Here is a 22261-nt window from a genome sequence, read left to right as displayed (position 1 = left end):
GTCAGGCCCTGAGGTAAAAAGGATATATATCAAGTCAATTTAAAATAATAATAATGCTAATGTATTTGCAAATCCTTAATGTTTCATATTTGTCTATTTTTGCACTGGTTCTTTAAAATAATGCAATATGTTTTACAGGACTTTTGAGGAGTCCCCTGTCATCCTTTCATTACACAGAAGTCTTTTCAGGAGGCAGAGATAGATGATGTACCTTAAGTCATCCCTTGTCAGTGCAGCAGGATCTGCAGTCACTATGTTTTAGAACTTTGCTTGCAGTGTTTCAGGCATAAAAATAACACTCAGGAGTATTTCTCGGGCTGCATAACTGCATAGCTTCCCCCCCCCCCCCCCCCCCCCTTGATCTGGTGTTTAGTAAATATGCTGTAATTAAACCCCTTTCTCTGAGTTACTCTTTCTCGCTGTGCTAACATTTCTTCTGTTTGCAGGGTATTTAATTAACTGCCTTCCAAGGATGAGCTTGATCTTCCCAAACTTCCTTACAGCCCACCTGTTACCACCACATGATTTTTCTAAGTATTTTCATTGTAAATTAAACTCTTACAATTCACCAGATGGTTTTATTACACTTCCTTGGTTTTCCCTCCTTTGTTTTTGCTGACTCCTGCTCTTCAGGTCTCGCTACCATATATAGGAATAAAAACCCATCACCTCACTGTTCTAAGATGAAAATGATTTGAGCTGTGCTTTTTATATCCTCTGGGTGTGTGCGTGATTTCCATGACTATAACATCACACCCACTCCCGAATATTAATGAGGTTCCCTTCCTAGCAACCCTGTGAAGCAGGGAATGCAGCTGTCATCGCCTCCCAACACACGCACACACACATTGGCAGTAGCAACCATTTCATCCTGAAAGCAAATTCTTCTTTGGAAACAACGAAGGAACTCTTTAAAATGTCTGTTGGATCACTTGCAAAGTCTCTGACAAAATTGTTAGCGGAGAAGACAGTTTAGTGGCAGACGTGGACATATCTCTGTTAAGGTCCAGAAGACAAAGCAATAATACAGAAGAGGTAACAGCTAACAGTGAATAGCAAAAAGAACTCCAATAGTTCACGTTTCTGTCACCTGCAGGAGCAAATGCCCGGGCTTCTTCATGAATGACTGGTTCTGCAGAGGTAATGCACCATGAAATGATGCCTGCAAATGGCAGCTACCTAACAAATTGGCCATATACAATGGGTGGAAATAAAAACCTTACAAGGCTCATTGAGCATGTGGCTCGCTGCAGACTTTTGATGCTGTTTCAAGCAAAGCATTAATAAAAACCCTGGCTACAGAAGACCACATCACTGTGTTTCTTTGGATACAAAGTCTTGGAGAGGAGGAAGGCCACACTGTGAGAGGCAGTGAGTGATATAAAGCAGACAGTGGCGCATCATGCTCACATCATCACCACAGATATGTGGAGTAGCAGTCAAATGTGTTGAATACATTGTACAATCTTCACCCTGCTGAGACTTATCTTGCAGTTATCTATCATCCAACAGAGGCATGCAGAGCTGCATACAAGGGTTCAGAAAGGGAACAGTCTGCACTTAGTACCAGTTTAGAATATGGCTTGTTCCCAAGTCTCTAAAAGTCAGACTCACATCACACAATCATAATAAATATCAAGTAACCATGCTGTATACTTGCCTGTGGAAATGGTTAAGACACCAATGAAAGCTATTCTCTTTCCTAGCAGTCTAAAAACCTTAAGAGAAAAATGGAACATTAAAAGACACTTATCACTTGGCCAAGACTGGGGAAAAAAAAAAAAATCCTGGCATAATACTTGAGAGAAATGTCCTCCTGGAGCTCTCCAGCCCACTGGAAATCTGCAACCTCTGATCCTGTGAAGCATGGGGATCATGAGCAATCCAGGCATGCCTGGAAGGTCAGCAATGACAGCGGGAATGTGCTGTCACTTACCCAGCATCTGCAACTCTTGCTGAGAAAATGAACATGGGAAGCAGAAACCCCCAAACTGAGATGGCAATCCATACACTGCAAGACAAGCATAACACAGCAAAACCATATCTGAAAATGACACACTGAAGTTAACACATTGACAGCTCCTGCCAAAATGGAGGACAGTAACAAATAAAAATCAAGGTTTTTGAGAGGTATTTGTTTATGCTTTGTTCTAATATAAAATGCCTCAAGTAACAGGTCTTCTACCAGTTCCTCCGAGAGGCAGTTCTTACAGTTAAGATAAACTTCACTCTCCATTTTATTTCCATAATTTATAGATGATTACAGTTAACAGTTGGTGCAAGATCTAGGCAAGGGCTCAATAAAGTTTTTCAGGCCCAACCTATGAGCATACTGTGTGGGGCGCATTTACATCCATTCAAATAGAACCAGTGATTCTCAGGACTTCACAGAAGTCTCAGGGCTCTTCTACCTTGAGCTGTCACAGCCTTATTCTATGTGCAACACATATCTACACAGAACTGCCCAAGCATCTTACTGTGCATGTTCTAGGACTCACAGCTACCATGAGACCTCCTTATCATTATTTTTTTAATCTACTTAATGTACATGTTGCCTTCTGACAGTAACAAGATTGGGATATGTAATGTCAGGATCCTCAGAAGAGCTAAGTGTATTCATACGGTCATAAGTAGAAACCATGTTTTAGCTGGCTGTGCAAAGCAGTCATACAGGTCCTTTTGGTCACGAGCAGTGGCATGTTTTGCTATACAATCTTGACAGATAATGTCTGGCTAAATCAGCCTTCCCAAAGAAAGACTACATACTGAGCATTAGAAACTACCAATAGTTACATTGGGTCTACTCAGACATTTTAAGCACAGATGTGTGAGCTTAATAAATCAATAGGATATTTTACATAGCATATAGTATTCCTCCCCTTTACATAAAAATCCAAAGTGCATTAGAGGTTTCCTGACAGGAGCTTGCATCAGTGGTGTCTGACAGTAACCAACAGCTAGCTGTTTGTGGAACAGATAAAAGGCTTGCTAATATGTAAAATACACATTTAAAATTGTAGAACTATAAAAAAAAACATGCTTAACAATGTTAAATTACTTTAAGCTTTTAAGCACACTTACTTTTAATCATACTTTGTGTGTTAGTTACCTGTGCACAAAAAGGTAGTTTTTGCTGTAGCAGTAGGTAGTCCCAACGCATTTGACATTTCAATGCTGTCATTAAACTGCCAAAAAACACAGATTATTTAAAAACCTGTGGTTTATCTGCAATAAAAATCATGTTGACATTTCTGTTCATTACTAAATTATCGGCACAACTCGTTAACACAACCAATTGTTTCCATTTAATAACCTGCTCTTAAGATATTCCAAAATTATAAACTTAAGACCGATTAAAGCTTCCTTTGCTTTTCTTTGTGCTTCAGAAGTTTGAAATGTTAGTCTAACTCTTTGCTCTCCAGCTTATGAACTGTAAATATCACTAGTATCTGGAAAATGAGCTGAACTTTTCCAACTGAAATCAAATAAGAAATTGGGATTTTCAATTTACTTTTTAATGTTTTCCAACTTATTTCCTTGGCACATTTGAAATTTTAAGAAATTGTTTTTTTCTCCTCTTCATTCAAAAGAGGAATTTATATCCTGACTCAGCCTTCCTCTTGTCTCTATATTATATTCTCTTAATCTTTTCTGTAATAGACACCTATGTAAACTAAAGTCAACTCTGACAGGAAAAGAGAAAGCTGTTGCCTTAATTTTCATTGCCATTTTGACCTTAAGTGTATCATTAATGCTTTACATATACTAAATACTTTTTAATATACCCTGTCTCTATATATCTTTGTATTAGCATAACTAAAAGTTTACAGTCACACAAGCATCTATTTTTTATGAATATCTTTGATACTTGATTAACATGCTGTCTTCCAATTTGACAGAATCAGAGGTGTTCTCAGAAGTTCCTTTAATGATTCACCTTCAGGTTAATTTTAGGTTCAAAATAACCTTGAAGTCAGAGAAAAATGGTCCTAAACTACGATGTGTTTGGGAGATCTGTACAAAGGGACCTATTAGAAGCAGGAAACTAACCTCATTCTTGTGTGGCTATTTAGTCTTACCTGTATTTCCAGAAGGTAAATCTCCACAACAAAACTACCTCCACTGAACATCAGATGAAAAATATCTTCAAGAACTCCTTGACTCCATATCCTTGCAAAAGGCATGCAATTAGTCAATTTTTAATAGAACTTTCAATTGAGATGCCATCTTGATAGGCATCAGTACTGTAATGATGGGACTATTTAAAGTGGATGAAATCCACTTAGAAATGGATGATACTTACTGAGCCGATCACCATTCTCATGGTGCTCGCTCTTCACTGTCACAAAACACATACTCAGGATTACATTACCAGAAAGAGTAACAAAATGCTTACCATGTTGTGAAACATTTCAAATACATCCAAACTTGGCTAACAAGAACTTAGAAATTATTGTTATTGATTTCATTACCATGGAACAGGGTTGACTCCATCACTTCCAAGTCATTAGCCGTAATATACTTAGGAGTATAACTACAATCCTTACCATCAATCCTTCCCTATTCTATTGGTACCTCCCCATCTTACATGTAGCACTGTATCCCTCGCTGCAGGAGATCTACGTAAAAAAACAGAACAAAACAAAAACGAAACCAAAAAAGCCCCCACCAATACACCACAATATTTGCATCTTTTAGAACTCCGTTGTTTGAATTGTTTTTGCTACCAAAAAGTACAGAGCAAGAGCGACAGGTAGCGACACCACTACTGCTTGCAGTAGTACCTGCACAGACAAGTAACAACAGATTACTTGAGCAGTTTTGCCTTTTAGCCTGTCTCTATACATACTCATTGACTTTGTATGCTATTAAGGGTTGTACATTTCTAAAGGTTCAGTAGCAAATACAACCATAAATGGTAGATTGACCAAGAGAAGACCAGCACAAAAACCTCTCTCTCAAACAGTTACATTCAACAGTATTCTTAATAGATAACGTTTATTCCATTCTTTCAGTAAGATATGAAGTCTCAGAGTTCATAGGAGGATTCAGAAATACCTGGCAGACTCACACAACGTGACCTAGAAAACTACTGCCATCCTTCCTGATACACAGAAAATGGATAAATTGCAAAGTGCTGGTAAATAGCACCTTACCAGCCACTTGATTTCCCTAAAGGCAAGGACTTCCAAAGGAAGGGAGCAGAGAGAGAGGGAAAAGCCGGCATAGCCCAAGGGGTTGTATGAGAGACTTGATTAGAGACAATAGGATGAAAGTCAGAATTCACTGGGCTCTAGGAATGCTGGCTAACAGATAAGAACAGCCTCAAGATTGAACTTCAATCACGGAGCCAAAATTAATGTTGGAGCCAAAATTAACGTCGGGGTTATTAGGGTGAACGGTTATCAGTTCCAACTTGCACACACAGCTGTCACATGAATGAGTTAGGAGCTTCTGATGCTGCTCTGGTATTGCATACATTATTGAGCTCCTAAACAGCATAAAAATAGAATAAAAAAAAAAACCTGCAAAAAATCTTAGTGTTTGCAACATACTTACTGTAAACTAATATTTTAATGGGATTTTATACTGCAGACCATTATTTACTGTAAGTAGATTCAATTTACAAACATATGCTGCCGAATGGGAGACGCAGTGCTTATTAATGACCATAATCTTAATTTATTTTTGTGTTTGCGCCTTATATTAAATACATGTAGATTTTTCATGTTTGGGTTCTTTCTGAATAGGCTTATCTCATCCAAATATTAGCCACATTTTTCAAATGGAATGAACAACTAAATTAAATTTTAAAACATTATATTGAAAAAGTCTCATTATAAGTAAGGTCTGTGAAACTTTGGTTCGTTTTAAACTAGTATTAATATAACATTGTACCATTGCATCAAATGCATCAAAAATAACTGGATTTCCTCTGCCAAAATACCGAGAAGGAAAAAAATATCTTTATCAATGAGATTACAGAGAAGATATTAATTTTGAAATATTATTTTTAATAGAGAAATTTGACACACCACTTCCCTGTGCATAAAATGGGGAAAAACTGAGACAAATAAGTAAATATAATATTTGAATGACGTATCCATCAAGAAAACCTGCAGAGTAATAACAATGCCTGCAGAAAGAGAGCATTATCTTTTCTGTGAGCAAAAATAGAGTGAGATAACATGAGGTACTTAGAATACTATGTGTGAAACAAACATCTGTAGGTCTAAAACAGTCAGATACCACACCATCTTTCAGCAAATACAATATTGAATTTATCCAGATTAAATCCTGAAGAGTAAGAAGTTAACCAAATTATGCACACAGCTGATTTTGTTTCAATTCAATTCCCTTCTCTAATAAATTTCATTTTATTACTAATCTCATGGTTTTAAGTTGTTTATGAACTTCATGTTAATCATTTTTCATGAGATGAAAATCTTTTACCTCAAAGGTACTACCAGGGATATTCACATTATTCAAGATTCTCCATTCAAAGGGAAACAAGGCTGAGAAAAAAGCACAAGAGATGTGTACCAGTCTTACAGGGGAACAAAATGATTATTAATATAACACTGACTTATGCACATACCGTCTTACTTTTGTGTAAGTACTGCTATCAGAAAGTAAGAAAAAAGTAACACAGACTCTTGCTCCTATTAATAGTTCAAGAGCAGTTCCCCTTACAGCTACAGTGTGTTAAAGAGTATTTCATAAGAAAAATTATACAGACTTTGTAAATATATTGGGGGAGTGACGATTTTTACTATCATTTATCACAAAAATATAACACAAATGACATTTGGGAATACAGACCAGAACAAATTTATATTAGATTTTAAAAAGATGATTTTTATTAAGCACAAACAGCTTTTAATACATTATCAATACAAATAGGAAAACATCTGTTCAATGAATTTGATATATCAAAGATTTGATGGGCAGGTTGCATACTGGCACAATAAAAGTGATTTTTTTTTTTTTTTTTTTTTAAAGTATTTCAAATTAAAATTATAGGGTTACCACCATCTACACTGCAGGAACTTTACCTACAGTCTAAAATTACTACATCACCTGGGCATAGGGGTAAGCAAAGAACTACAGTTTCATAATATGGAACTCCTAACACTTTCATTAGCACCATCCAAAGCTTGCATCAGCTGTTTAACTAAGCAGCAGCTGACAAGTCAGGTAAAGCTTTACAGCAAAATTTCAGTGCAAAGTTTACAGTTCCTTTTCATAAAATACTTGGAATCTATGGTTTCATAGCATGTTAAATAATTATGGCTTGATAGATGTACAGTGTTAAGATGCTGAGAACGTTTACTTTGAAAAAAGATGAGACTTGTAACGGTTGTGAAATGCATTTTAATATATTATGCCAAATTCTGTAATATGCAAACAACATGCTGGATTACAAACTGAAGTCCTATTATGAATTCATAGACAAGGGTCAGTATTAGCTCTCTGGGGTAGTGGCTTCTGGTTGTCTCAGCTGCTGCTTTTTCAGGCTAACTAGCTTCATCTTCTCTCTAATGTGTTCTGCTGCAGAAGCCATATCACTTGGGCTCCCAAAGTACTGCTCAGACCTAAAAAAAAAAAAAACAAAAAAAAAAAACCAAACCAAACAAAACAAAAAACCAAACAAAACCACAAAAGGGTATCAGTGAAAAGTAAGACAGTGCATGAATATACACATGAATGGCACTAGAAAACACAAAGCAGGTAAGAAAAATAGGCACTTTTTCCTCTTGAAATTTAAAAGCCACCTTTAAAAGGCTTTGGAGACTCAGTGATGAGACTTGGCAGCAGATCTTGATGAAACTACTACAAGTACTAAATGACCTTTTTATACCCGAAAGATTCTCTTAACAGCAGGGCGCTGTTCTATAAGCACAACTAGATACTTCCTGATGCTATTTTTTACCACCATTCTCTGGCTACCCGCCAAATCAGTCTGACAGTTTTGAGTACTGACAATCAAGGAAATCTGTCCATACATGAATTCTGAGGCTATACAATTGCTGCATTATTGAAAGACTCTGTGTATGTGAAGTCAGTCACATGCTGTCAAATTCTGTCATCTATCTCTTGAACTGAAAAGAACACATGGCTGTGTGAGTTGATTTCTCCCATTCAAATACAACAAAAGAACATCTGACATGTTAGGGAAACCACTAACCAAGCTGTCAGCAAAAGAAGGATTTGAACAGAATACATGTTTCAGAAGAAGAACAGGTATCAAATCTAATTACAAAGCACAGATGTTGAAGACTTTGGAAATGGTGGTAGGACAAAGGACTTCGGCCAGACTGGGGGGACAGGCATAAGCAGACAGAAAAGTTATTTCACACAGGAGCAGATCAGTTTGACTAGGAAACTCCAAAGATAACAGATTGCACAACTGCACACGGGATCACAGTATGGGCAGATGTTTTTCCTGATGCAGATTAAAAGCCATGAGCGGGACAGGGAACAGTGACCTGGACTTCCAAGAAAATACTGACAAAAGTCCGAAGTGGTAAAGAGGCTGATGAAGATGCCTCCAAGTTTTTTATGACATTTTGTGTGTTCCTACATTTCTTAAACTATTTCTACTAATGAGTAAACCCTTTGCAAATTGTTTGTTAAATGCCTCAGAAATAGAATGCCTAGGGACGATGAGCAGGGGATCCTGGGATTTAGGACAGCTAAAATCCCACTTTTGAGAAGGGGGACACACAGAACTCTACTGAAATGCCACAGGGGTCAGAAATAATGTTCAGGATTCAGTCAGTCAACCTAAAATACACGTGTATATATACCTATAGGAGCATTGCGTTAGGCCTCAAACCTCAAAGAGTGGCAAGAGTCGTCTTTCATAGGGAGCTTTCCCAGGTTCTAATGTTTGTTTTTACTTTAATAGTCTATCTGCAGATTACATCAGTTTTAAGAATAAATAACAGTTGCTACTTGTACTAGGTCACTAAAATCTGCTATACAAATGCTATATCAAAATACTTCAAACAAAACACATTTCTTGGGTTTTGGGTTTTTTTTCCCCGCACAGCTATAAAATCCTTCATTATTTTCAAATGCACTACTGAAAGGGCAATAAAAATCACTACTAGTTCAGGTCTGGGTCCATCTTCATGGGTAGCACTCCTTACTGAAGGATACTATACTGCATAGGGAGCATGATATTTTGGAAATAAGATGACAGGAAATTAATTTTCATGACCGGGTTCCTGTAACTGTATTTTTCAGACTGACTTCAGGTAACCCATAATGCAGTTGCATACCATCTCAAAGTTTTAGCTTCTAATTCAAAATATTGATTTCAGATCTCATTGACTATGGTGCAGGATTCTACATACCCAGAGACTAGGTCCAAGGCTTAGTTATACTCAGGTAGAAGAAATTAACTACAAGCTCAGCATCACAATGGACAACTGTATTTTATTGAACAGAGAATTGAGTTTTATTATGGCTGAGATTCCAAATTCAATTTGCTTTTGTAGCTCAAGACAGCCACCAATTTTAAATTAGTATGAATAGCTCATAAGGGAAGTACTGTTTTATTTGCTGAATAAATCAAATGTACATTTACCTTCAATGTACTGGCTTAAGACTTCAGATAGAATTGTGAATAAATTCATCAAAATACTATGATTCAAATCTGATATCTTTTTTCAGGGAGAAAAGATTGAGGCTTGTCATTCTTCTGTTACTTCTACATACTTTGCTGGTGTAAAGACTGCATAAATCTAATAATTATTGAGTGTGAAAAAATTACTACTTTGAAAAAGCAGGCACATTGTCTTTGGAAAGTCTGAAATTGGACCTGCCTGCTTTCTGTGAAAAGATGGGAAAGAATTTTTAATAAGGATTAGTGCGCTGCCTTTTTAATTTCAGCAATAAGCATTCAGGATTCTTCTGCATACAAGACTATTATGAAACTTTACCAAAAGCATACTCAGTAGGCATTAGAAAAACATTTTGCATACCCATCGGGATAAACTACAGGCACTGTTAGTCTGTCCAACAGCGATTTCCCAACTGCTTCAATTTCATCAAATTGCTCCATTTCATTAAAAGCTTCAGGCTGCTCTGGACATTCTTGCAAAATCTGTTAAAAAAAAAAAAGGAAATGCAGAATAAAGTAGACAAGGGATAGCATGTAGTTTTTTAAGTGCCATTAACTGGCAGAGTGAATGCTCTTTCAGCATCTTTACTGCCACATTTATGAGATCAATTGAAATATTCATATAATTCAAGAAAGGAAAATATCGATTAAGCTACATTGAGAAGATAGTTCAGGGCTATCACTGTTCTGTACTAGACTGTTTTACATTACTTCTAAGAGGGAACAAAAAAGAAAAAAATATTCTTGCTAGAAAATATTCCAGCAACAAGTATAAAATGCATAAAAATAGTAACCTGCATCAAGACAGTCATATAAAATGGAAGAAACCTTTATCCCTCCATATTCAGTGTTGGTGTGGCCTCACCTTGAACTGTGTGCAGTTTACACACAATTTAACAAGGGTGTGAAGGTCCTTGAATGATTCCAGAGGAGGGCAACAAAGCTGGTGAAAAGGCTGCAAGAAATATCCTATGAGGAGCAGCTAAGGACTTTGGGATTGTCTAGTTTGGAGAGGAGGAGGCTGAGGTGTGACCTCATTGCTCTCTACAGCTTCCTGAGGAGGGGAAACGGAGAGGGAGGTGCTGAGCTCTTCTCCTTGGTATCCAGTGATAGGACGTGTGGGAATGGTTCAAAGCTGCGTAAGGGGAGGTTTAGACTGGACATTAGGAAGCATTTCTTTACCGCGAGGGTGGTCAAACACTGGAACAGGGTTCCTAGAGAGGTGGTCAATGCCCCAAGCCTGCCAGTGTTTAAGAGGCATTTGGACAATGCCCTTAACAACATGCTTTAACTTGGTCTGCCCTGAAGTGGTCAGGCAGTTGGACTAGATGATCATTGTAGGTCCCTTCCAACTGAAATAGTCTATTCTATTCTACACACATGAATAACGAAGGGCCCCTTACAAGCTGTTTCAAAACTAAAATCCACGTCTGGCACAGAACAGGTGGGATTAAAAAAGTCTGAACACAAGTGCTGCCAGACAGGACTGGGACCCAATACTAGTATTTAGTTCTGTATTTTCTTCCACTTCTCCCTCTGCCACTTCTTACTTTTTTCCAAAGCAGCATGGATATTAACTGCATGTTTTCCTCACGGACTCATTAATATGTCACAATAGTGCTAGGAGAATTATGTTTTTGAACAAGAGCATTATTTTTTCAGCTATCCATTTACTTTTTTTAAACTTATGATTGCCTAAAAACACATCAATTAACTACTACAATAATGAAAGAATGCTCATAATACAGACTGAGACAACTCTTTTACGAGTTTATGAACCACTGAGTTCTAATTTGGTATCAGGCAAAACTTTTTTCAGCCATCTGTGGCAGCATAGATGATTTATTTCTGTTTGTGAACCTCCAGCATCTCTTCCTGCCTACAAATGCAAAGTATCTTCTATTAACACAAACAAGAAATGAATAAAAGGAGCATATGAAGCAACTTTGCATCCATGCTCTCCTTCAATGACAGAATTAATTTATTTTCTTTTACCATGTGCAAGGTTGGCTTTTTTTGCAGTTATATGCAATTTTATTGTCAATATTAGAGATATACACTCTAAATTGCTTTTCTAAAACGTATTGCTTCACAGAAAGAATGGTTCCTAGATGAAAAGGCCCTGCCTCCCATGATCTACATTAATGGATATTGTCTCGAGTTCAGGCATTTGAAAACCCTCAACATTCCCCCTCTTCAGCAAGCTGTTACTGAATAGCAACTATCCCTCATAACATTGTTGTTGATTGCTCATCCTCCTCTGTGGCTTCTAGCATCATCCAACTGGGCACAGTGGTGAGACAGTTGGTTACAGGAGTCTGAAAACCATACCAAGGCAGAGGTGTGTTTTGAAGAAAGTATGTCCAAAACCTTCCAAGTGCAAAATACAAGATGCAGCAACACAGCACACATGGAAACTAAACTGGTGAGTTTCATTCATTTACACAGGTTGTGAGAAGAATATCACATTCAAAATGCACACAGCTTAAAAGGCAATACTCCTTTTAACTGTCTGAAGATCTTAAATCTTAAAGACCGCATAGCTTTGTATTATACCGTGCACAAAAACACAATTCAAGAAGTGTTCCTTGCCTTTAAGAATTAGAACAAATGAAGAAATGCTTTATGATCAACATCAGAGTTTCCCTCTGAAGAGTTAAAAAAAACTTCTTCCCAGCCCCAACCTCAATGCACCTCAACTTCAGGGCCACTGTTCTTTTTGTTAAGCAGGCCCTATACCAATATAAGTATGCAAGCAATAGGTATGCAAGCAATAATTGCATTGAGTATTGAAATTAACAATTAGAAAGATATGCTTAAATTCTTCTTTCTGCTTCTTTTTTAATATTTAGAAAGAAAAAAATGCACACTGACAACTTCATTTTTCTTACATTTTGTTTGCTTAAATTCTGATAGGAAATTTTTCATCTTGAAAACACAACACTCACCTTTTCAGCACTTGAATGAAATGCAACAGCTGTTTCCAGCCGGTGCACTCTTTCTTCAGAAGTTATTGTAAACTGTTTCCACACTCTGTTCAGTCTCGGAAGTGTGTCCCCTGAGGACCTTGAAGTGCATCGCAGGGACTGGCACAGGACAACAGTTGCCTGCAGTAACTGTCTCCCATAATCGTAAGTACTCTAAAAGTTGGAGGGGATGGGAAAGAAAGTACACATAAAAACTCGGCATTTAATTTAGGAGCTAATTAGCATCTTAAACCAACAGGAGACAAGTTTATGAAACCTCCTCAATTTAGGTCCACAAAGTATATTGAACTAATCTGGTCTACTAGAAAATGCTGCTGAAGTATGAATAAAATTGTAATGACCAAACAGTGCCTTTGCTCTTTAAAAAAATTAAAAAAATAATCCCATTGTCTAGCATTCACACTGGCAAAAGAACAGAGCTTCCTGAAAATATCGAATAGCTGCTTGGATCTTACATGGGATACTTCATATCTACTGCCAAGATGACAGTCTCACTGACTTCACTGTCTCCATGTTTGTGGTCACCCAGCATCCAGGTGTGTTGTGGCACATCATTATAACAGCAAGCTACCCTCCTGTCATTGTCAGTTCTAATTCATCAAAAGGGAAAATCAGTTCCAGTGTAACAGGTGCAATCTGAAAATACCACATCTGTTAATTGGCAAGTCTGAATTAGACATTCCTAAAAGCAGTATACATCTGAAAAAGCACCTGAAAAAGGCCCAGCTTGTACACTTTCTGTTCTTAAGTGAAATTCTTTCACAGGTACCTGGCATCTGTTTGCATATTCAAGATTTGCAAACAGGCATGCAAACATGCCCTATGGCTTCAGTGAATTTCAGTAGACTCTTGTACAGCAGTACTCATTAGTTGGCTGCTACAGTCAACAATTAAAGCTGTCAGTTCTGTTCAACCACTAACTCTGCTAGTGCCAAAACTCCTTGTACGAACAGGACCATCATACACCAACGATCAACTCTATCTGGAAAACCAACAGAAAGACAGGCTCTGTTTCATGAAGTACAGCACAAAATAGACTGAAACCAAGTGGCTCATCCACATTTCAGTATTTTGATTGCAGTCCTTCAAAAGTCATTATAAAGACTGAAATACATGCCTTTTAAAGAAAGTCAATGTGAACTTTATATTTTGTAGTTTGCATTGCCTATGTGAAGCAGAATAAACTGAGGTAGTAAACTGCAGCATCACTATTGTTGTTAGAACTTCAAAATCTCATTAGGCTCATCACCAATTCCAGCAATCACGATTTCTTCATTCAAGCATTGAGGCAAGCCATTAAGACTAGTAACAGCTGTTCCATGATTGTCCATACAGGTACCAATTCTATTTAGGAGATCTTCTGAAACTGTACAAAACCCATATTGCTAAAAAAGTAATTAAATTCACCTGTGCAACATCAACAAATTTTCGATGTTTCTCTAGTAAAACTTTTGTTTCTTGAGCATCATCTCCCAATCGGATGTGTGTCTTCAGCAGAGCATCCAGCAGTTCACTTAACCATTCCACTGCCTTAAAAACAGAAGTTAAAAGAATGAAAACTAGTAAATTAAAAAGAAATTAATCCAGAAGGGTGAATTAACTTCAGTCCTAGCATATACTTCTGATACAGAAAAAAGTTAAGAGATATATCAAACTGGTAGATCATGCATGTAATCACCAAATACACTATTTTCAGTCATTGCTATATCCTTTATTTTCACTGTACAAATTCACTAAATAAAACTACATTTGAAAGTGACAAAAATAATACTGTACAACTATCAATCCCCATAAGTTTAGCCAGTGGACTACAAAGACCAGAATGATGAAATTCTGTAGGCATTTCCATACCTGAGCAGCATCCTCTTCACATTTAAATAACTGTACCATCTGAAGCATCTTCAGTCGCCGCACATCCACCATATCCTCACACCTTAAACAGTAGCACAGACAGACTCACCAACACATGCATAGCAGACACAATATACTGAGTTTGACAGTGGTGTTTTCAGTGAGCAACATTAAGATGCAAGTGTTCATGAAAAAGGTGATTAAAACATTTTTGTGCTGCTAAGCTTGGCCAAAATAAGTAATCTTTTGCATGACAATAAGAAACATGCAATAAATAGAACTGAGCACTATAACCCACCGAAATCAGGATCCTCAAGACTCCCAATATGACTATGCTACAGATAGTAATACCAGCAGTAGCTAAAAGGCCTTCCAGCTGCGTTGCAGGTTCCTTACCTTGTTATACTGGTAAGATTTGCAGGCCACACAGAGCTTTACATGGCTAAGACAGACTTTCTCCTGCTGAAGTCTAGGTGAAAGCTGGCTTAAATGTGGCATAATTCTGAATTGTACTGTGAACTGGTAGCAAAGTTTTCTTGGTGAATAAAATGAGGACTGCTTAAAAGATGTTAATACATCCTTCCATTTTTTCTTTTTAGCTAACTAAAGATTGTAAATAATTGAACACTTATATGATGATGTCCTTTGCTATAACTTGTCAGGAAGCATTTCAAAATCTAATTCATATAAAAACTAATTCTAATTCTCTTGTTCTGAATTAAGCACATTTTGCAGTTCTTTCTCTAGTCAGAATAAAAAAAAAAAAATTACTGAAAGTTCTTTTCTTTCCACAGTGAGAGCTAAGCTAATACATTTAGCAGAATGACCTTTCCACTTCAATTTCAGAGCCTAAGTAGATGGCAAGATTCAGACTCCTGTCCAGTGCAAATGGAATTACTAATGTCAACAACAGTTAGCACTCTAAGTGAATGCAAAAGATGGTATGCACGGATCTGTTTTTTCAAACCAGCTGCAAACATAAGCACTTCCGAAGAACAGTTCATTAGCATGCTGTGTTTTGTTACATGTCCTGTAGTGCTGTGATGTTTACAGAAAGGAAATTTGTTGCTCTAATAATGCAGGAAAACAGTTTATGGGTTCCAAAAGCATAATTAAAGCAGAAAAATACCCCTAGAAATAAACATTACGCTACAGGTGTATAGAAATAAATGAGAAACATTCAGTAAAAGGGGGGAGGAGGGGGAGAGGAATGAAGTGTCACAAAAATTATTATTAAATGCTATTGAGAGATAGTAGTCCTTATCATATTTTTTTGCCTCTTGTCTGGGTTGAAGAACCTTGTTTAATTATCCATCATCTCAAAGCTGTTTCATACCTTTGTCTGAACATTTTAGACTTCTCGATCCTCTAATTGACTTTCCACAATTCTATATCCCTTCTGAGAATAGGGACCAGACTTGCATAACAATTAAAACACAAATGGACTACAAATCTATACAGTGACACAATGACATTTTCCTTTTAGTTTTCTATTCCTTTCCTAATAATCCATAGTGTTCTACTTTCTTCTCACAGTAAAGCAACTGACTTTCTTCTCACAGTAAAGCAACTGACTGAACAGTAAAGCAACTTTTGCAAAAGTTTTACAACATTTGTCTTTGAGTTAACAGCTGGTTCAGACTCCATTTTTATGTATATAAAGTTTCTCCTTCTCCCATGTGCATTTCTCTTCTAAGTACTGAATTCCAACTGCTGTTTTATCCCACAGTGACACATGGTCCTCTATAGCTCTTTGCAGTTGGCCCTCTAAACACAACTGCTGCCCAAGTAAATAGGATTCAGAGGACATAAAACAATACCTTCTTTAAGCGTTATTAAAACACATGGTTTGTTACACTAAGCTCCCTAAGAAAACAATTAGTGGGTGGTAGAATTAATTCCTAAAATGAGCAACTTGATACTCATTAGACCTCGTTGTTCCCTAGAGGCACCTCTTTGTTCAGCCATTGCCCTCAAAGTTCAGGCAGTTTCTATGGAGACTACTTTATTGTCTCAGGGGTTCCAGCAGTAATAATGAGCAACATCATCTGATTTTTTCACACTGTTGAGTACAAAAAAAAAGGCAGTACTATAGCCAATCCAGTACTACTACATCTTTAAGAAAAAATAATCAATGAAAGGCTTGGAGGAAGAGGATGATGGCAAAAACCATCCTTCTTGCAAATTCAACTCTCCCCAGCATTTTTCCCTACTACAGCTTAATTCCCCACCCTATCTTCTTCCAAAACTCACAAAAAAACACATTTTGAAAACTGAACTCTGTGCCTCCATTTTATACGACATCCCCCTGACACCAGCTCATCTTTATTCCTACCTTCAGGAGTGAAAATGCCACACTCAAAGGGTAGAGGTTGTGCAAAAGAAGAGGATAAACCAGTCTGTACATAATTAATACATAATTTTAGAGCCATCATCACTATTATAGTCTTAACATACCTTCCATCTCAAAATGCTAACATATAAACGATGCCTCTTGCATTCATTCCATAACTCCATATAAAAGGAATGTATAATTCCTGAGCATTTACAAGTACAGGAAAGCACTCAAATACTCCATCCAGTACCAAAATACAAAGGGTGCTTGGATTTAGGAATATGCTACAACAGATTAGGCAGTGAAGATTCTGTCCCATTTAAATATACCACAAACATAAATGACAGTTGTACTACATCCCTTAATTGAAGATAAAGAAAAATGGTCTCTTTAAAATATGTGTGTGTATATATATATATATATATATATATATATGGCCTATCAGCACATGAAAATCTTAATGACTAGAACTGTTATTACCTTTGTTTTCTAAGCTGCATATCTTCCATCACTCCCTGGATATGGTCCACATTTTCTTTGTTTTCAATGGTCACATCTTTTCCATAGGCCCAGGACGCCTGATTAGATATCTGATCAAGAAGACTTTGACCTTTCTCACGCAAGCCTTGCAAGCCTAAGTCTAAAGAAAAAAAGAAAAAAGAAAAAAAAAAGTCAATGGTCACTCTTATAAATTAGTTTTGTTTCCCACTTCCTCAAAGGAGAGATATGAAATGCAACAGAATCCGAGATGGAAGGCTGGAAAGTGAAAAGGACATTACTATCTGTCTTTCACTACCCTTTCCAACTTTTCAGTTTGAGTGACATTGGTCTACGTTAACGAAGAGGTAAGGGTTTGCTATTTTATGACCTAGCAGATAACAAGAAAAGGAATAAAAGCTGAGAGTATTAACTTTTCAGCATATAAATAGCTAATCAATGTCTTCCATCCACACAGTTGCCCAATACTTAAAATATTTATCACTGCTAAGCAGTTGTAGCCTAAATGTTCTTCCAAGGCTAGCAGAAGTTACTACTTTATAATACATCTGACATGGCTGATACATTTTTCGATACTGAAATATGGCAGCCCTTAGAATCTGCTGTTACATCTATTATTTGGCAGCTCTACTATCTGGTTTCCTAAAGGAATATCTAGTTTATGCATCAAACTGTTATATTCCAACCATAACTACTTCTACCATATATGATTTCGCTTCAAAGCTCTTTCTCCTACAACATATTGGACTAGATGATCATTGTAGGTCCCTTCCAACTGAAATAGTCTATTCTATATGCTTGACAGTGTAACAACCTTAAATGTGCCATTTATTGACATATGTATTCAAAGCTTCTGCAAAATACTCAGTACAAGCATTCTAAAACTGAGAGGATAACAATCTTAATTATCAAGGGGTCAGTTCTGAAGACAGAAAGATCTTCTAAGCACTATATTCCCAAGACACTAAGGATGATTAATGGGGAAAAAAGTTTCTCTACAGATGAAATGCATGATAATGGTATATGACAAATATATATCACATGTAAAACATTTCAAAGAAAACACTTCCAGATCATTTTCCCAGATAGAACTACTATGCAGTAGATAGCATAAGCAAGTCAAAGGCAGTTAGGTGGAGCATTACTTAGCTAGGAATCAGAAGAGACAGATATTTTTTCTGCTGTCTTTTTTTAAAGGGGGTGGTGGGATTACCGTTTTTTTCCTGTAATGCATTCATTAGAATGTGTGTATCTGAAAGGCAGAAATATTTTGCTTACCAACACTTTTCAATTTTTCTTCCAGTAGTTTTAAAGTTTGTTGAATTGATGCTCCATCTGCTGGTGCTACATCTACACACAACATTCCTAGTAAGCCATCCAATTGCTGAGACAACTGAAATGAAAAACAACATAAATATTAATATTTAAAAAGTTTTGAGCTTCAGATGGTTGGGCCTGCAATCTTCTTCCAAATGTTTGGAAAGCCGTCATTTTAGAAGTTTCTCTTTGCATCTATAGGAAAGAAAGTCAAGATGAAAGATAAACAACCCATCTGCCTATAAAATTCCTTTTTTTTTTTTTTTTTTTTTAGGCAAGTATAGGAAAGGAATAAATGCCAATTTAAAAAAAAACACACTATGAAAAGTACACCAAATTGCAGCTTAATTAATGCGTATGCCTCTAATTTAAAACAAAAAAAAACACAAGAGGGGGGAAAAAGCAACTTTTTAACTAGTAACCATTTTATTTCAAATGCTATTGAAATGTAAGACATATTACAAAGCATTACCCTCCTAAAAAAGGGGAAATCTGTCTTCTCAGTGTTTCAATTATAGTAAATGAAGACTTACTGCATTTTCCAAGTGATATTATATTACCCCCCACTCCCCTAATTTTTTCCAATGTATTCAGCGTTTATAATACTAAGGCAATAATATATTGACAGGTGAGCCTGTGAAAAGTTAAAAAGAAAAACTTACATCCTGGGCAACACTGTGGAACTCAAGTGCTGCTTGTAATAGATTCTGCCTGAATTCCAGCTGACTGGCCTGCCGGTAACACACATCACTCAGCTGTTGCTGCAGTGCTTTCAATTCCACAAGGTCCTCCTCATCCCCTGCATTTAGAAGAGCTGCTATCTGCTGATTAAGCTCAACATAAACAGCAAACCACTCCTACAAACACAAGAAAATTAAGCATTAAAATAATACCAAACATAACTCTATTTCTCTTAAAATGGCATACATCTAACTGCAGACTAATCAATAATCAGGTTAAAATAGGAACTTATTACAGCTTACACTATAATTATGAAATCTCACACAGGAGGAAAAAGCATTCCTAACTTCAAATCAACTCAAAAAGTGCCTAGTACATTTTAATATATGTACTGTAGTATAAAAAAAAAAAAAGGTGCAGAAAGATGGGAAGATTACAAGGCAAGGCTACTAGCTCCCAGCAAACTCCCACTCAAACTATTTTACTGAACCAACAGAGGAATGCGACCATTTTTAAACAAATTTCTAATGCTTACATGTCTACAGTGCTCCATTGAAGCAAAAGACTTTTTGCCAAGTGGTGAGGTATTACAAAAGAGCTGTTCATAAGACTATCTAAATGTTACTTTCAGTGACATAATTGACCAGCAATAATTTTATTGAAACATTTAGGAAAAAAATACTACTGTTGACAAAGTGGAAGTAATCTCCATCTTCTGAAAAAAACAGTATTCATGTGCAGAAACTTCAACATGATCCTTGTTTCTTATTTATGGAAAGCTTTATGCTACTCAATTCAAAATGTGTATATTTGTTTTTCAAATGCTTTGATTACTGACTACATACATAGGAGTTAGTTATGTTGTCATGGTGGTTGTATATGCAAAAGAAAATAGTTCAAATATTTAACAATTCTGGGAGATTTAAAAACCACTTGATACATCAAGATCACATTCACATCTTGCATGATTGAGATGCCTATAAAGCAAAACATGTTTGCTCAACAGCTTTTATTTTGGCCTACGGTAAAGTGACCTTCAAATGCCCGATGCATTTCTAATGCTATGGAATAGCACCATCTATTGGCCTAAAATACCTGATTTAATTAGTATTCTTGCCACTCTCCTGTTGGGACGTTTGCAATTTTTTAAAATTATGCCTTCAGCTTTTGCATCATTTATTTACAAAGCATGCAAAATAGAGTATAAATACCCACATTCTGAAAATTTTTTTCTTTTTAGCCAAAGCCACCTCTACCATCTGCTCACAGGAAGGAACAGAGTGTGAAAAGATGCAAGGAGGGAAAAAAAACGTAATGGAAAAGTTAATTAGCCATCAGCCAAAAACTGAAGAGCAGAGTAAGTCTCTCATCTGCCCCAAAAAGGGCAACCAAGCTGACATATTATGGAAACATCTTCCATTGTCACACACATACCATAGATATATAGGTTCAATAAACTCAGTTTACACATAACAACTCTTGTTATTACCTTTAGACACTGAACATACAAATCAAGCTTATTGAGTGTGATAAGTCAACTATAATATGAGAAATCAAACAAAAAATCTAGATTAATAATTTTTAGTTTTTATTTCTAGGATTAAAGTAAGTAAAATAGTTGCAGTAATTGATTTTCGTCAAACTATCAGTGAAATTAAGAGACTGGCAAACCAGATATAAAAAGTATATTTCTGATTCTTTCCATACAGGAAAGTTAGGCACAGCTTTACGTGACAGCTCAAAACAATGGAGAAAAGGCCAACATTTGCTCAAAAATAACTAGCATATTGCTCATGAATAAAACAGTCAGAAAATGAAAACCAAAAAAACCCAAACAACTTCCCCCCCAAACCAAACAATAATAAAATAAAAAAACAAACAAGTAACAAACCAAAACAAAAAAACACCCTAAGAAAATTATTTTTTCACTTCAGGGTAAATTGAAGTAAAAAAGCCTACCTTCAAAACAATTCGAACATTTTTGCAAGCATCTTCAAAATAGAAGTAATATAATCAACAATAAATAGGAGAAGATGAAAGAAAGCAAGCGTACAAGCTGTCAATTCAATTATTAGGAGAGAAAAAGAAATAGGAAAATAATGAAAGAGGAGGAGTACACTCAGCTATTATGAGATGTTTAAAAATCAAAGAAAAAGGCAAAGACATTTTTCCAGTGCTGTTGTCAAAAAATGGTTTTAATTTATAAACAGGGATCTAAATTTAAGGTAGTCCAGGGGGTTCCCAATTACTTCTTTTAGTATAAAATTAAAAATAATTTTTCTGACTGTTGTTTCTACAAACTTCTGCCAGCACCCAAGAACCAAGCAGCATTCCATCTTGTCAGTGCTCTAGTGATGAGGAAACTGTAGACCAGTCTGCAAACTTCAGCAGGATTTCAATGATTTCAAGGACTGTATTTAGCCCCAGCTAAACGATAGTTCTCTGTTATAGATATCCAAGTGAGAACAAAGTATATTCAATCTTGTTTTCTTTTTTCAGTTTGAAGTGCTAATATGACTGAAAGATATTAAAAATTATTTTTGTCAATGAAGCAGGCAGGGGATTATTTTTTTTTCTTTTCTTTCCAATAAGGATTTTAACTGTAAGGTGTTTTACACTTCAGAAGGTATTGGTTTTCAGAGTAAAACATTGCTTGAAAAGCTTAAAACAATGAGAAGCCAGAGGAGAGGGGATTCATTTGACCAAACACAGCCACCTACAACACACTTCTGTATCTGAGCAAGGAAACCGTACTCAGTAGAGATGTAGTCAACAGAACCAGTGTAGTCTAGGGCACAGTGCTTCTCAAACTAAAGGTTTGGGTTGGTTTTGTTTTTTTTTTTTTCCTAAATTAGGTCAGAAAAATTACAACCCAGTGACTATTTTCTTTACCATGATTGTAAAGGGAACTTAGGAAAAGTGGACAGAATTGTAAATGTCTACATCAAGGAAAATCAGAAA

The 22261-nt window shown here is 36.3% G+C and overlaps 1 protein-coding gene across 2 annotated transcripts in view; it reads right to left on the bottom strand.

The window, feature by feature from the left end:
• Window positions 1-6852: 6852 nt before the first annotated feature.
• Window positions 6853-22261, bottom strand: part of SESTD1 (SEC14 and spectrin domain containing 1) — a 62084-nt gene continuing 46675 nt past the window's right edge. For both annotated transcript variants that reach the window (XM_082312507.1, XM_082312508.1), the window contains exons 13-20: window positions 19282-19476; window positions 18581-18695; window positions 17285-17444; window positions 14470-14551; window positions 14026-14148; window positions 12580-12771; window positions 9993-10114; window positions 6853-7595 (exon numbers count right to left, since the gene is read on the bottom strand). In XM_082312507.1, the coding sequence (XP_082168633.1) occupies window positions 7466-7595; window positions 9993-10114; window positions 12580-12771; window positions 14026-14148; window positions 14470-14551; window positions 17285-17444; window positions 18581-18695; window positions 19282-19476 (1119 nt within the window). In that variant the 3' untranslated portion in view covers window positions 6853-7465. The remainder of the gene's footprint in view (window positions 7596-9992; window positions 10115-12579; window positions 12772-14025; window positions 14149-14469; window positions 14552-17284; window positions 17445-18580; window positions 18696-19281; window positions 19477-22261) is intronic.

The sequence above is a fragment of the Platalea leucorodia genome (genome assembly GCF_965183815.1).
Source record: "Platalea leucorodia genome assembly, chromosome: 5".
Lineage (NCBI taxonomy): Eukaryota > Metazoa > Chordata > Aves > Pelecaniformes > Threskiornithidae > Platalea > Platalea leucorodia.
This window is presented reverse-complemented; position numbering and strand designations above follow the sequence as displayed.